Source organism: Brienomyrus brachyistius, chromosome 10 (genome assembly GCF_023856365.1).
Source record: "Brienomyrus brachyistius isolate T26 chromosome 10, BBRACH_0.4, whole genome shotgun sequence".
Classification (NCBI taxonomy): domain Eukaryota; kingdom Metazoa; phylum Chordata; class Actinopteri; order Osteoglossiformes; family Mormyridae; genus Brienomyrus; species Brienomyrus brachyistius.
In genome coordinates this window covers 10,076,149-10,090,595 of record NC_064542.1, presented here as the reverse complement: position 1 = coordinate 10,090,595, position 14,447 = coordinate 10,076,149, and the positions used below count along the sequence as shown (strand labels likewise).

The 14,447-nt window shown below is 43.6% G+C and overlaps 2 protein-coding genes across 8 annotated transcripts; one reads left to right on the top strand and one right to left on the bottom strand.

The window, feature by feature from the left end:
* Nucleotides 1-212: 212 nt before the first annotated feature.
* Nucleotides 213-4,928, bottom strand: trpt1 (tRNA phosphotransferase 1). Of its 3 annotated transcripts, XM_049028823.1 has the most exons (8): nucleotides 4,780-4,928; nucleotides 2,686-2,786; nucleotides 2,522-2,603; nucleotides 2,153-2,322; nucleotides 1,836-2,013; nucleotides 1,662-1,718; nucleotides 718-828; nucleotides 213-602 (listed from the first exon to the last, which is right to left on the bottom strand). In XM_049028823.1, the coding sequence occupies exons 2-8, from the start codon at nucleotides 2,758-2,760 to the stop codon at nucleotides 580-582; spliced, it is 696 nt and encodes a 231-aa protein (XP_048884780.1). In that variant the 5' UTR covers nucleotides 2,761-2,786; nucleotides 4,780-4,928; the 3' UTR covers nucleotides 213-579. The 3 variants fall into 3 exon arrangements, 2 of the variants coding, with proteins under 2 accessions (XP_048884780.1, XP_048884782.1); XR_007400394.1 differs by having other exon boundaries at nucleotides 718-1,718; XM_049028825.1 differs by lacking the exon at nucleotides 718-828.
* Nucleotides 4,929-4,976: 48 nt separating this feature from the next.
* zbtb3 (zinc finger and BTB domain containing 3) lies at nucleotides 4,977-9,143 on the top strand. 5 transcript variants are annotated; one of them, XM_049028822.1, is made up of 4 exons: nucleotides 4,977-5,094; nucleotides 5,961-6,084; nucleotides 6,257-6,355; nucleotides 6,432-9,143. In XM_049028822.1, the coding sequence occupies exon 4, from the start codon at nucleotides 6,515-6,517 to the stop codon at nucleotides 8,042-8,044; it is 1,530 nt and encodes a 509-aa protein (XP_048884779.1). In that variant the 5' UTR covers nucleotides 4,977-5,094; nucleotides 5,961-6,084; nucleotides 6,257-6,355; nucleotides 6,432-6,514; the 3' UTR covers nucleotides 8,045-9,143. The 5 variants fall into 5 exon arrangements, with proteins under 5 accessions (XP_048884779.1, XP_048884776.1, XP_048884778.1 ...); XM_049028819.1 differs by having other exon boundaries at nucleotides 6,257-9,143; XM_049028821.1 differs by having other exon boundaries at nucleotides 5,961-6,355.
* Nucleotides 9,144-14,447: the final 5,304 nt, after the last annotated feature.

The window sequence follows — 14,447 nt, the reverse complement described above, 5'->3', positions numbered from 1 at the left end:
GGTCAAATGTTCTGCCTTTTCTGCTGTCAGTTGCATCATTGAAGGGAGGTACAAACAGTGAAACTGGTCTGTTACACCACAGGAAGCCACAGGGGCATATCTGTAGCTGTGCACGCTGCCTGACTTGAATGGACGTTTCATAAAGACGGTTGATCTCACCGCCTGTGGAGATTCTGCACTTCTAACCCACTCAAATGTGGAAAAGGCCACTCTACTTTGTCCACCAATTATTCAAAGTTTATTAGCTCAGCATTTTCCATAACAGGACAGTGTGGAAAACTCGTCTTTTATCGACACTTTGTTTTTTTTATATATTTTCATCCTTTGTTTTGGGCAATTTCAAGTTCATTATTTATTTTTTCTTCAACTAAGAAATACTTGTGCAAAGAATGGAGCAGTGGCCTTCATCGCTTTAAAGACCCATATATGGAGAAATTAGCCAAAGCTCTGCAGGAAGTTATTCTTTACTTTCCACTGCAATTCTCCAGCTGCTGCGGGAATCCACCAGTTCCCCTGTTCTCCGAATGCAGCAGTGCAGTGCCTGTTATGCACGCTCATAGCCATGCTTGTTTCTTCTACCTACACCAGTGGAAGTTCACAACCTGTAAAACAGTAAATGGACCATAAATTATGGACCAACAAAAAAACTACATTCTCATCAAAGATCTAACATTACAGCAGCACTGGCAAGCAGACCCAGCAAGAGAGAAGTCTCACTTGTAGGTTTCAGCCTGATAGCACGGCTAAAATACTGAGGAGGCAGCTTCCCTTCTGCATTGCCAGGCGTCAGTAGGACCCCATTGGATGACCAGAAGAACCGGACACCGTCTTTAGCATAAGGCAAACATAAAATTTATGAAAATCACGTTTACATAAGAATATCAATAGGATCAGCATTTAATGTTGGTTTCAGTTAACTAGCACAGGGATGCTTATCCCAGGCCTCACCCACAACGTGTGGCAGATTTTTTTGCATGACCACAGCTGCTAAGAGCATTAATTTGGACAACTAATCAATTCACATAGCATGTCAAGAGGTAACAAAGTAATGCATTTGCTGAGAACAGAGAAAACGAGAGGCAGACATCTGTCTTGCTTTAGTGTGTTGGTGAGACATTCGTTTGCTGTTTATTATTGATAAATGTTTCTCGCGTTTGCTCTGCTGTTTATTGCCAGGTCACATCTGAAAACGGGTGTTTTCAAAGTTAGCGCTGCTGTCAGTGGCGGGTCGTTCGAGCGAGAGAAGAAAAGGCCGGCTTGTTTGCTTAGCTAGCTAGCTAATAGAAGCAGGATGACTCGTGTCTCATGTTTCCAGTGAATTATGAATGCCTGCTCTATATATCTGTATGCTGGTACATTTGTGGTACAGTTTTTAAAGCCATATTCTCATACAGTTGTCATTTTCTCGTGTTGTGCCTGGCTTGCTCATTGGAGTATTGTTTCGTCAAAGGGTGCTAAATAATATTTGAACCCTTATAGAAAACCGGCAATTGTAGAAATGTTGGATACATATGGCGTTTCTTTCATGATTGGACCATAATAAAGATTTCTTTCATTCAGATTCAAACTAATCAATTCACATAGCATGTCAAGAGGTAACACAGTAAATGCATTATCTGAAAAATGCAGGACAGTTAAAAAACGGTCTGATGTGTTTTTACCTGCCAGTGCCTTGGGGACATCAATGTAAACTGCCAATGTGCAGTTGTGCCGCATGCCTGTACAGGAAAACAAATTTCCACCAACAACAATCACGCAGATAAAAACACCGCCCTACATCTCCTCCTCCTTCCCCCTTATGCAGCTGCAGCCTTGGTCCCTACACTCTCACTAACCACTGATGACTCCCTCTACCCCTGGCAACCCAGGTGCCAGATGGATGTGGGTCCGTGCCATTCGGTTCAAGCCCTGAGTACGAATGGAAGGCCAGTGCTGGAAATACGAGCCATGGACTGCTTCCCTGGGACAGTCTGGAGCATCCAGCTGAACCTCCCGAAGATCTAGGTCTGCAACCTGAGTCAGAGGAACAAGAAACACAGACGCCCACCCACATTCTCAGTAGGATCACATTTAAACTAGCAATCCTGGTGCTGTGAAGCACAATTGTGTGACCACTTTTAGTTTATATGATGGTGAGGAGGAGAAGGCTCACCTGCAGGGAATGACCCTGATTGGCCCGGATCTGTAGCTTTCCATTATCTGGATGGCGGGAAAGCTTGAAGCGCTGCTTGTCATTATTGGCCACCACTTTCTCTATGTCCTCCAATGAGAAACCACGAAACTGAGGGTGCGACAATAAGTCATCCACCATCACAAATCCACCTGAGGGTGACAATATCACTGCTGCTTAAGCAACAGTTAAATTTCATCCTTATACTTAAATTACTGTACATTAAACCACTTTGGTCATCCAAAGGCTTTAGATCATATAAAACAACCACATACAATCCCCACATACAAGAGAAACCAGTGATAACGCTTTTACAGAACTATGATTAATTTAACCATGCAAAACTCTTACCAGAAGTCATGTTTAGGCCCATCTGAGCTGCTCCATGGCGCAGAGCGTAGGACAGAGACTTGGAGAGGCGAACATCTCTGTCCTACAAAACACAACAGGAACAGGATTACTACCACACGTCACTCGCTATTGCTATCACTAAAGAAATCACATCATCTTCTCACCTCTCCATCACGATTACCACGTTGTTTTCTGCCTCCTCTTCCTCTTCGTCCACTCCCTCTCACATCTCTCTCCATATTCTACCTCAAACCTCTATGGGGGACTAAGGGGACATCAAAGGGATTCTGAAACTTCATTAGAAGCTCCTTAGATAGAACTGAAGTCAGTAACATCAATAAAACTACACAGCCCAATATAATTATACAGGTAAACTTGAAATATTTAAAGTATAAAGTCTCATGCATTAAAGGTTTATATGTAATGCATATAAATTACAGTAAATATGTATTCAATATACATGTTTAAGGTATAATGATGGGTTAACAAAATGCATGTTTATTAGCTTACTAGTAGAAAATATGGTGAAATTATTATATATTTAGCCAGGGCTATAATAGTATTATTGCCACCAGACAGCACCCGAGCATATAAAACCATACAGACATGGGTCAAGGATTTTAGGTAATGGTCAGATCAAACATGGGGAAAAAACTGTGGTCTAAGTGACTTTGGCCAAGGCATCGCTGTTGGCGCCAGATGGGCCAGTTTGTGCATTTCTGTAACTGCTGATCTCCTGGGATTTTCACACACAAGTCTCTAGAGTTTACAGAGAATTTTGCGAAAAACAAGAAACATCCAGTGAATGGCAGTTCTATATGCAGAAACACCTTGTTGATGAAAGAGGTGGTGATACTGCCTCGAGCTGACAGGAAGTCCCCATTAAGTCAAAAAACCACAATTCACAACAGTGAAGCATATCGCGCTGAACCCTGAGGAGGATGGGCTGCAACTGCAGAAGACAACATCGGGTTCAACTCCTGACAGGCTAAGAACAGCAAACTGAGGCCACAGCAGACACAGGCTCATCAAAACCTGACAGCTCATGACTGGAACAAAGGTGCCTGGTCTGATGAATCTCAATTTCTGTTGAACCATACGGATGGAAGAATCTGAGGTAAACACAATGAATTCATGGACCCAACCTGCCTTAATTGTGTCAACAGTTCAGGCTACTGCTGGTGCTGTAATAATATGGAGATTGAGTTCTTGGTACGCGGAGTTCCCCATGTGAGTATAGTTGCTGACCTTGCGCATCCCTTTATGGGCACAAATTATCCATCTTATATAGGCTAATTCCAGCAAGAATTAGGCATCATGCCAGAAAATACAAGTCATCTGAAACTGGTTCCATGAGCATGACAATGACCTGACATGACAAGGCCTCCCCAGTCACTGGGTCTGAATCTGTTTGGGATGTGGTGGAATGGGAGATTCACAGTATCGACATGGAGTCAGCAAAATTGCAGCAATCATGTCAACATGAATTAGAATCTCTATGGAATGTTCCCACAACCTTGTGCAGTTCAAGCCACTAAGGGTGATGATACACGCGGCAACTTGTTGAGCAATGTTGCAGGGCAGTGTTGTTCACCTATGTTACTTGGGCACGTTGCCATTGATACTTGCCAACAGATTTCTATTTAAAGAAGTTTTATTGACAGAGGGCAACTTTACACTATCATCCGAATCCAAATGAGTTGGGAGCTGCTTGGCAGTTGCCTGGCAACATTGGTGAAAAAGCTGCCTTGTGTATATCATTGCCTTAAGAATTCAGTCTGTTTGAGAGGAGATGGGATCCTACCCAGTATTAGAATGGTGTTCCTAATAAAGTGGCCGGTGAGTGTATATTACTGTATATTTCACAATTTGTTTTATACTGATTATAGACATGAAATAATTTTGCTAACATCACATTTAAAGGAATTTCTTTCATCACCTAAAACGAATAATCTGATGATCGTAAAAATCGTATGTTCATAAATAACGAGTAGAAAAACGTCATGCCTTACTTTTGTTCCCAGGTCAATCCCACATACTACTCTGTAAAAATACCGGAGCGATACTAAAATCCACTAAATGACAAATGAAACATCCAACAAGGCGATTGCACCAGGCACTTGTTTACTATGGCCCGAGATTATCGCGTGCATAAAAACCCATTACAGATCTTACTGTTGACAATTTCAGATCCTCATTAAACGCTAGCCAGGCGGGACTCTGACCACTGTCTATAATCGTGACTAAGGAGCGCATACCTTAATCTTATTTGCCGCTCAAGGACACGGAACTGGGAAAGTGACACAAGATTTGTCGAGAGATACAGCTGCTCTTCTGTCAAGACCGAACAAACCACAGCACCGCGTCTCCACCAAAAGTAGAAAAAACACCAGCGTGTAGAGCGTCTGCAGGCTGGAAATACCAACAAAATGCGACCAATGGGCTTCTTCAGCAAACCTCTGAGCCAATCGGATGAAGAGATTTCCCCCCTAGCGGGCGGGTCTTACCCAGCGCCATTTTTGCTGAGAACAGAGAAAACGAGAGGCAGACATCTGTCTTGCTTTAGTGTGTCGGTGAGACATTCGTTTGCTGTTTATTATTGATAAATGTTTCTCGCGTTTGCTCTGCTGTTTATTGCCAGGTCACATCTGAAAACGGGTGTTTTCAAAGTTAGCGCTGCTGTCAGTGGCGGGTCGTTCGAGCGAGAGAAGAAAAGGCCGGCTTGTTTGCTTAGCTAGCTAGCTAATAGAAGCAGGATGACTCGTGTCTCATGTTTCCAGTGAATTATGAATGCCTGCTCTATATATCTGTATGCTGGTACATTTGTGGTACAATTTTTAAAGCCATATTCTCATACAGTTGTCATTTTCTCGCGTTGTGCCTGGCTTGCTCACTGGAGTATTGTTTCGTCAAAGGGTGCTAAATAATATTTGAACCCTTATAGAAAACCGGCAATTGTAGAAATGTTAGATACATATGGCGTTTCTTTCATGATTGGGCCATAATAAAGACTTCTTTCATTCACATTCAAACTTTGATCACGTTCTGTGCTGTACTTGTTTTGCCTGTGCATGCTGCAACACTAGGAATGTTGCCATGAAGTAACATTATCGAGATACATAAATGGTACGGTCAGATAAGTGTCACTGATACTAGCAGTTGTTTCCCAAGCTACCATTTAAAATGGTTCACTCGCATAGAGTAGGTGACGATGACGAATTGCAGCGAAATGCTGTAGTATATCGTACAACTATTGTAGTAAATGAAGATCCGTGTGCGGTTTTATTGGTGATACCTCCAAATAATAAGCGGGTTTTTCCAAACATCTCAGTTGTGTTCTATTGAACTTTCAGTAAGATCTGGCCGTTTTTTGTGTTGAATAAAATTGACGTTAAATTTCTTAGTCGTTTTATTTTTCATGCTTGTCTGTCTTTTCCAGCTAGACTTCTGCCTTCTTCCTTGCTGGCCCACAGGAGGAGGGATGAGGGATGGAGTGCTTGTAGCGTTTATTCTCTCTGTTCCACCACAACGAGCTGTAGGCCCACGGAAAGCAGGAGGCGGTGGTAACACTTCTGCCATGAGATGCAAAGCAGGATACTAATGTCTGCAGAGCAGGACACTTGTAGCCTTTCTGCAGCTATTCCTATTCACTTCTTCCTTCGATAACCTTATACTTTCATCTCTACTGCTGTCTTTCTTCATTTTCTCTGTCTGCTTCTCACGCTCCTCTGCTAGGCTGCTGGGGCAATGGAGTTCCCGCAGCATAGTCAACAGCTCCTGGCCAGCCTGCGTGCCCAGCGCCTGCAAGGATTTCTCTGTGACTGCACCGTCCAGGTGGGCGCCACCCGCTTCCTGGCCCATCGCGCCGTTCTCGCTTCCTGCTCACCCTTCTTCCACATGTTCTATTCAGAGCAGCCGTTAGGCAAGAGGGAGACAGTCACCATCAATGGGGAGATTGTTACCCCGCTGGCCTTTGGGCTGCTTCTGGACTTCATGTACGAGGGTACCTTAAAGCTGGCCGCCCAGCCACCGCCGGAGGATGTGTTAGCTGCCGCAAGCTTCCTGCATATGAACGACATCGTACGCGTCTGCAAGAAGAGGCTGCAGGGCCGGGGACTGGCCGAGGCGGACAGCACCAAGGCCGAGGAGGAGTGCATAATAGTCGGGGGAGGTGTGACGGGGATTAGTGTGACCCCCCGGGGTGGCTCTGGAGAGGATTCTGGGGGAGGTGGACCTGAGGGAACGACTTCTTTGACTAAGGCAACAGCAGTATCTGTGCCCCCGTACCCCCTCCTCAACCAGTTTGCCCCTCATGGACCAGAAAGCAAAATAGATGAGCGTGAGGAGTCTCCCAGTCCCAACGATCCTGTCAAATCTGGCTCAGCCAGTCCAGACCTAGCAGATACCACCCAGCCTGGCATGGACTCTCACCCTGCAGGGATTGGTTCGGTGTGTGCTGCAGTCCGGCCTCGCAGCAATGGGGACACCGCCCTAGCAAGTCCCTGTAGCTCCACTGAGTTGTACGCTAACAACCACCCATCCTCTTCTTCATCCTCGTCCCTTATACCGCTTCCACATCGCTGCACCATCTCCGAGACACAAAGCACCTGGGCCACAGCTGTCACACCGACTCAAACCAGCAACGAGAGCCCCGAGCGCGGGGGTCCGGCGATCTCCAGCGATGGTACCACGGAGGGAAGTGGTGCTCAGACGTCGTTGCCGAAGCCGGTAACGGCTCATCTCTCATCGCAGAGCCCCCCAGAGCACCAGCTACAAGTTCAGGCCCAAACTCTGACCGAGGAAATGACACCGGGGCAAGAACGAGCATGTACAAGTCAGGAAGTGACTGTGGGTGACTTGCAGATTGTGATGAGAGAAACGACCACAGCAAGAGGGGGTGAGGAAGAAGAGCTGGAAGATGATGGGTTGAAGGTGAAAGTGAAGGTGGAGGCTATCGTCATTTCTGATGAAGAACTTGATGACATGGAGGGGATGCTGGACAGGGAAGGGCGGCGAGGGACAGATGGGGTTGAAGGTGCTGAATTTGAAGAGAATGAGCAAGTGTTCCTGCCCCACCCCTCACTCCTACACCTGCCTCACCACCATGAGACACTGACCTTCCCCCTCTCGCCCCAGGGCCCCAATACCTCAGACTCCGCCTCATTCTCGGCCACCCTATTCCCATCCACTTCACACCACCAGCACTCCCAGCAAGCCGACCAGCCAGCGATGTACTTTCAGGACTTCCAGGACCCTCTGGGCCCCTACGTGGAGGACGTCCCCACCTGCACTACCTGTGGCAAGACGTTCTCCTGCGCCTACACCCTCCGGCGACACGCCATCGTGCACACCCGCGAACGGCCCTACGAGTGCCGCTATTGCTACCGTAGTTACACGCAGTCTGGTGACCTCTACCGCCACATCCGCAAGGCGCATGACCATGGACTACCCGCCAAGCGCAGCCGCGTGGACCCAGAACCTCCATCCACCCAGCCTCCACCGCAACCACCTCCCCAGTCCTAAAGTCTTAGGGCATCATAAGGGTGGGGTCAGAAGTTTGATTATCACAGGTACTGATGTAACCAGGAAGTGAATGGATGACATGGGAGTAAAGAGACAATGGATTGTACAACGGTGGTTTGGATTGGAATTTAATAATAAGCCAGCTGTGTCTTTCAGGTGTGTTCGTTTTATAATGTAGAGTACCAAAAACTAGACACAAATTGAGGAAATCTAGAGCACGTCAGTTGCCAAACTACTTTGTCTGAGGGTACGCAACGCAGTAGACAATACCAGAATAGTTTGGATAGGTTCATCGCACCAGTTTCCCCAGTCACTGGTGTAGCGGGGCGGGGCAATTCGCATGCGCATGGGCCACAGGTCTGCGTATTTTAGATGCCTTTTAATTGGTGACTTAACGGCTGACGCAGCAGTTGTGAAGCCTGATTGTCCACATGAAATGAAATCCAGCCCAGAACCCTGTACAAAGCAGTACAGTTGGGAGAGTATTTAAAATGCAAACAAAAGCAGAAAGCAGTGATTTGTATATTCTTCTTGACCTCTATTAAATCGAAAGCAGACAAAAAGACAAAAAATGTTGTTTTACCTTATCAGCTTTGTCTTTTTGCTGATATATGCTCGTGTGAATTTGGTGCCTGTAACATGATCCGAAACAGTTGAGAAAGTGTGGTGTAAGACTAGGAACATTGTGGAATGTGCAGCAAAATGTCTTGAAGAGATACAAAATCCTAGACTTCTTAACTGTTCCTCTTTGAGCCTTTTGCGGATGCGGCTTTTATATGCAAATAGTGTCACCAGGTGACCCCTTTCGCAATGAGCATTTATTTTCCAAAAAGCTAGTAAGGATTATAGATAATTCATCAATTTTCACGTCTTTTCAAACAGGTCAAAGAAAATGTACAAACCACTGCTTTATGTAGAAATGTTAGATAGGTTCTTGATGTGAAGTTCTGGTTTTCTACGTAAACAGTTGTGCAAAAGTTTGAATACAATAACTTATCCCTAAACTTTTGCTGTGAAAAGGTGTACAATGCTGTATTATAAATATTTATACTTTTTTATGTTTTCATCAATGAAACGTTAAATAAATGTTTATGATTAATTTGACTTTCAGTTTTGCATCTGTAATCAGTTGGACACGATATTTATAGACATGGCCGCACTGATGCCTATGAATGTGTAGGCCTCTATGAGCGGAACACGGCGGGTGCGACTTCCTGTTTCGGCAGCACACGGCCCATCTGTGCTGTCTTCGTGTCACGACCCCAGCGTTTGTTCCTGTTTTTTGTTGTCCATTTTATCTCCAGTGTAGCCTAATTTCTGAAAAACATGCACATTTTTGCTTGGCTGGTGCTGCATTCGGAGCTTTTATAAATACAGCCGTGATAAAAAGACGACGAGACAAGTTTTTGTTTCACTCATTACTCGATTTATGGGTGTAAATTGTAGCCGGGTTCTTCTCTGTTTCTCGTTAATGAAGGGCTGCTTCCTTGCTTTATGGGACTTCAGTTCTGCTTCTAGGAGCCTGATATGAATTGTCCTAGCAGTGCACTTCACACCCGCACTTAATGTTTCCCATTCCTTTTGAAGGTCATTTGATGCCATCCTCCGATTCATGAGAAACTGTCAGATAAGTTAGTGGTCGTCTCTGACATTAGAAAGCCGCTTCCGCCCTCTGCCTGGCTGATTTTTGCTCGTTCCCAGTGTCTTGTTTCACCTTGGTCTTGTCTACTGCTGTCTTGGAAATTTTGAACCTGAAAGCGCCCTGCTGCTCAGTGTAGCCTTCTGCCAGAAGAACCAGGATTAATCCAGCATTTAAAAATGCAGTCTTTTTTTTTTTTTTTTAATAAGGAGTGGTCTCTTAATTTTTTTTTCCAAAACTGTATGTAATATTTTTAAATGCTTAAGACCAAAGACATGTATCTTAATGGTTGCAGGTTCAGCTGTATCTGAAAATATAATGGTAAACCAAGGGTAATTACAGTATTGTGTAATGTTGTGATTTTGGTGACAAATGGAGCACATTTTTAGAAATTAGGCAGTATAAACTGGACCAGTTTAATGTGAAATTGTGAAAAGACTATAGTAGCCGATCACGTTTGTATGGTGAGAAGGTACTGATAGCTAGAAGCCTGCAGTGGTGATGCTGGGCCGAATGGAGCTAATTTTGCTGGTAATTTCTCAGGTAATTTTTAAGCAATATCTATGTGATTGTAAATGATAGCAGAACTCCTCTTTCATTCAATCCAGTATTTGCTGATTAATGTTTGAAAATCTTTGATGGCAAGGCTGGGCCATGTCTAAAATAATATGCGATAACTTAAATGAAGATGTCTGTGATAGACGATAATATTGAGTCATCCAACAGCCTACCTCCCCACACGTGTCACCAAGCAGGCCACTTCATTTTTTGAGTTGAAAGAAATGGTGAAAAAACTTTATGGATGAACCTGAATAGCTGGTTAAGAGCCGTCGACTGTGGGTGTTGCTGTTGGTGCAGGTTATCGTTCTTCAGTCTCTGTAGAAAATGATTTATTTAATTAAAAAGATTTCTAAAAGCGCCAGATTTAGTTATCTTAAAACATTGATGTACCGTCCAAAACTGTCCAGAGCAGTGGTTTCCAAACTTTGCTCACTCCATACCACCTCCATCACACACTACCACCAGTGGCGAAAAAATTGGAGACGTAGAGGATGACGGTAAGCGGAAACCACATAGTATTATGACCAGGGGAGCCGCTAAAGTTGTTGTTTTGGGCCCCCAACCCAGACCAATCGAATTCTGTTCTAAATCTTTTAGGGCCGTTGTCACTTGGGGGCCCTTGGAATCTTCCTAACTTTCCTCTGCTCTGTAGCGCTCCTGATTACGACCGATGTTTACATGCACTAATACCTCTGTGTACTACAGTTTAAGAACCACTCATCTGAAGTACATAATTTTTACGCAAATTTTGAAAATGCTGTTAGAAATGTAGAATGTCTTAAGGGACCACAAGAGAGTCTTCAGGACCCTTCACTGCTGGAAACGAATTCATGTCTTCTGGCTGCGGATGAGTTTCATTTCACCATGACCTTTTTTCCTACTGTCAAACTACCCTTTGCTGTGCAATCTCACAAAATAGTATTTTTAGATGTAAAAAAAGGGTTTATGTATTGCAGCTTAAAAAGAACAATACCCATAGTTTTCTTAACTGTGTCGGCTGAACTGAGAGCCACATAGGAATGAAACTTAGGAATGAAAATTATTTTCAGGGAGAACCATGGTAAAATTCCAGATGCTTAGTATTGCTATTTCAATATAAAACTTGGTGAAATGATTTCAGTTTGTGTATCAGTACATTTTTGGCACATTTTAACGATACCGTGATAATACTGATAACTGTGATAATTATGGTCACTATAATTGTGATGATAAATTTTCATACGGTTTCATCTCTGGAGCCACATCATAAATATCCTACATGTTGCCTTTTGTGTAACATACCGGTGATGGCTGTCACATGGATTGATTATAGCAGTCTTTATAGACCAGTATAGGGTACTGAGAAAATATTGTAATTGTAAATAGTCTTGTTTGTCTAAAGCTACCCGTCTTTGTTTTTTTGCATTACATACCTTTGTGGTAAGGATGGTTATTCTTTATTATTTTTTTCCTACTTTAAAATTTAAAAATTTGGATAATTGTGTAATTCATCCATCCACTGAAACCACTTATTCTTTTTAGGGTCACAGAGGAGCTGGAGCCTGGGTACAAGGCAGGGAACCACCCAGGATGGGCCACCAACTCATCACACAGGGCAATTTGGTAACACCAATTAGCCTCAGCATATTTTTCGACTATGGGGGGGGGGGGGTTCCCCACGATGACATGGGGAGAACATGCAAACTCCTGCATGAGACTCAAACCCTGGCAACAGTGCTAACCACTGAACTACCATGCCAGCCCAATTTAGTAGTATGTGTTTTTTTTAATTACTTAAGTTAGAATACTTCAGGAAGTAGCAAGGACTCTAGAGTGTTTTTTAGTAACGTTACAGCTACAAACTTGCAGGACAGCAAGAAAAAACATCAGACAAGACAGGTTGGGGCAGGCGGAGACATTAATTTTGGGGATGGTCATGTGCAAATTCATCAACGGTTGATTCACTAATTAGCCTGTTTTAAGCGTTTATTAATAAATATGGCATAATAGCAATGATGTGTTTAATTGTTGTCTTTCTACATTTTGAAAGTTACTCTGGTGTGTCTAGCTTAGAAACAAGTGATATGGATGTATTTAAAAGAACCAAAAACACTGAATAATATTTTGACAACCACCCCCTTAATGTGTGCCAATCAACCCCATAATGGGCTTGGTTGTCACGTTGACAAAAAGTGTTTGATCCTTTATAGCTTAAGTCAATAAACAGTTATTAAAATTAAAAGGATGTGATGCTTATTATCCTGCCACACATACTGTCTCTCCCACATTTTCCCAGTATTCATCACGTGGGATTTTCTCCCATCTCAACACCAGTCACTCATGTGTGTGAGAAAGAGAAAGGCTTCCAGGCATAGCCGACTGATCTTTTTTGTGTTTAACTTGCACTGCATGTAAAACCACTGCATTACTTGTGAAAACTCTGCACTATTGTATTGTGTGTTTTAAAAGCTCATGGTTTGTTGTGCTTACACTAGTCGTTTACTTCCATGCTTATTTTGCTTGTTTACTCATTTTCAGTTTTCTGTATTACTTTTTTTCTTATCTAATGCACTATCACTATAGATAGTAGCACTTTCTAATGCTATATCGGTTTACGTCATCTAGTCTTTTCAGCCAGCGACTTAATTGGCATTTAGCAAATAACAGGCTCTCTCTCCCCCCACAAATACAGATCACTATGTCCTACTGATAATTTTGTCCAGATTTAAGAACATACTCCCAAAAGTAAGTTTAGTTCATATCATAATTGTCATATATTTTGGGATATCGAAGAATCCATCCAAAAAACATCCTCTTCATCTATACAGCAAAAAACATAATGATTCCGTGGGTAAGACTTGGCATGTATGATTACGATCCTAGCAGCATGGCGGTGCAGTCGTTAGTACTATTGCCTACCAAAGTGGACCCAGCAGTTGGCAAAATCTACAGAAGGAGACTACCTGCCCCCAGTTTGAGAAATCTACCAATGGACCCTCCCCATCCAAGGTTTGCATACTGTACCAAAATGGACCCCCTCCCTACCCCAACTGACAAAACTGGGGACTGACCAATGCTGCTGTGTGGGTGATGTAATTTGAAATTGGACCCCTGCAGTAGATGATGACATTGGAGAAACAGGGTGATGTAGGTTACAATCATGGCCACTAGGTGGTGCAAGTTGAACAGAGCCATAAGGTAGCAGTTGCTGATGAAGTTGAAGTTGCCGAGTGGCTGCCACATGTGACGAGGAGCTGGGCTGCTTGCCTTCTTCCAAGGCTGACGTGCTTGACACAGAAATATAACTGATTCGGTAAATCGACGGAGACATTGCTGGAGGCGAAGGATCCTAAGAAATGCGTTTCAGCCATCTGAAAACCTCTTCAAAACAGTTTGAGGAAGTAGACTTCCAGGTTTGAGGGCTCACAGTAACTTAGCACCCAATCTGAGAGGCGTCGGATTAGCATGGATGCCCTTGGCAGATTCAAGGGGGCCAGCACTTTATTGGGCCCCAAAATCTAATTGACAGAATCTACTGGGAAATTTTGCTGGAGAGTCCAGAATTTCCAGCTATGCCCCCGCCTGCACGTAAAGCCCAAGTGGATTAATACAGTAAGTTGCAGATACGTGAAGGTCAATGTAACCCCCCCCCCCCACATGTACATAAAGCTAAAACTGCCCCCTTCTTCTTCAATCATCATTCGTAAACCTGTGAACTCTAATAACTAGATTCAGAAACCCAGCGGATACAAGCATGCAGCTGAAGTAACTTTCTGTTTGAACAGTTACTACAGCAGTGGGGAATGTTGCAGCTGAGGATGTTGGGCAGGAATCAGCTTACTCTGCAGGTGACTGAGAGTATGAGAGTATGAGAGAGTATGAGAGTATGAGAGGCTGGTGCCATTGTGTGCCTCCTTCTGCAGTCCCGCTCCATGAATCAACGTGGCTTTTCCTACCAAATACAGCTCCAGATGTCATAAGCTACATTTTATTATAAAGGCTCGATTGTCTTTGTCCAGTTTCATGAAGTCACGTGTTTTTTTAACAATGGTAGAAAAAAATGTGCTCACAGAATGTCAGCAATGTTTCTTCTGTGCAGTTTTGTCTCTGTGCTGAGGATTAATGGGTATTTTATAGTCTTTTCCCCCTTCTTACTTGATAAAAAAAAAAAAACCTGAAACATGATCCAGCCTTCCTCAAAAATGTAGGGTGTGCGATCGATTT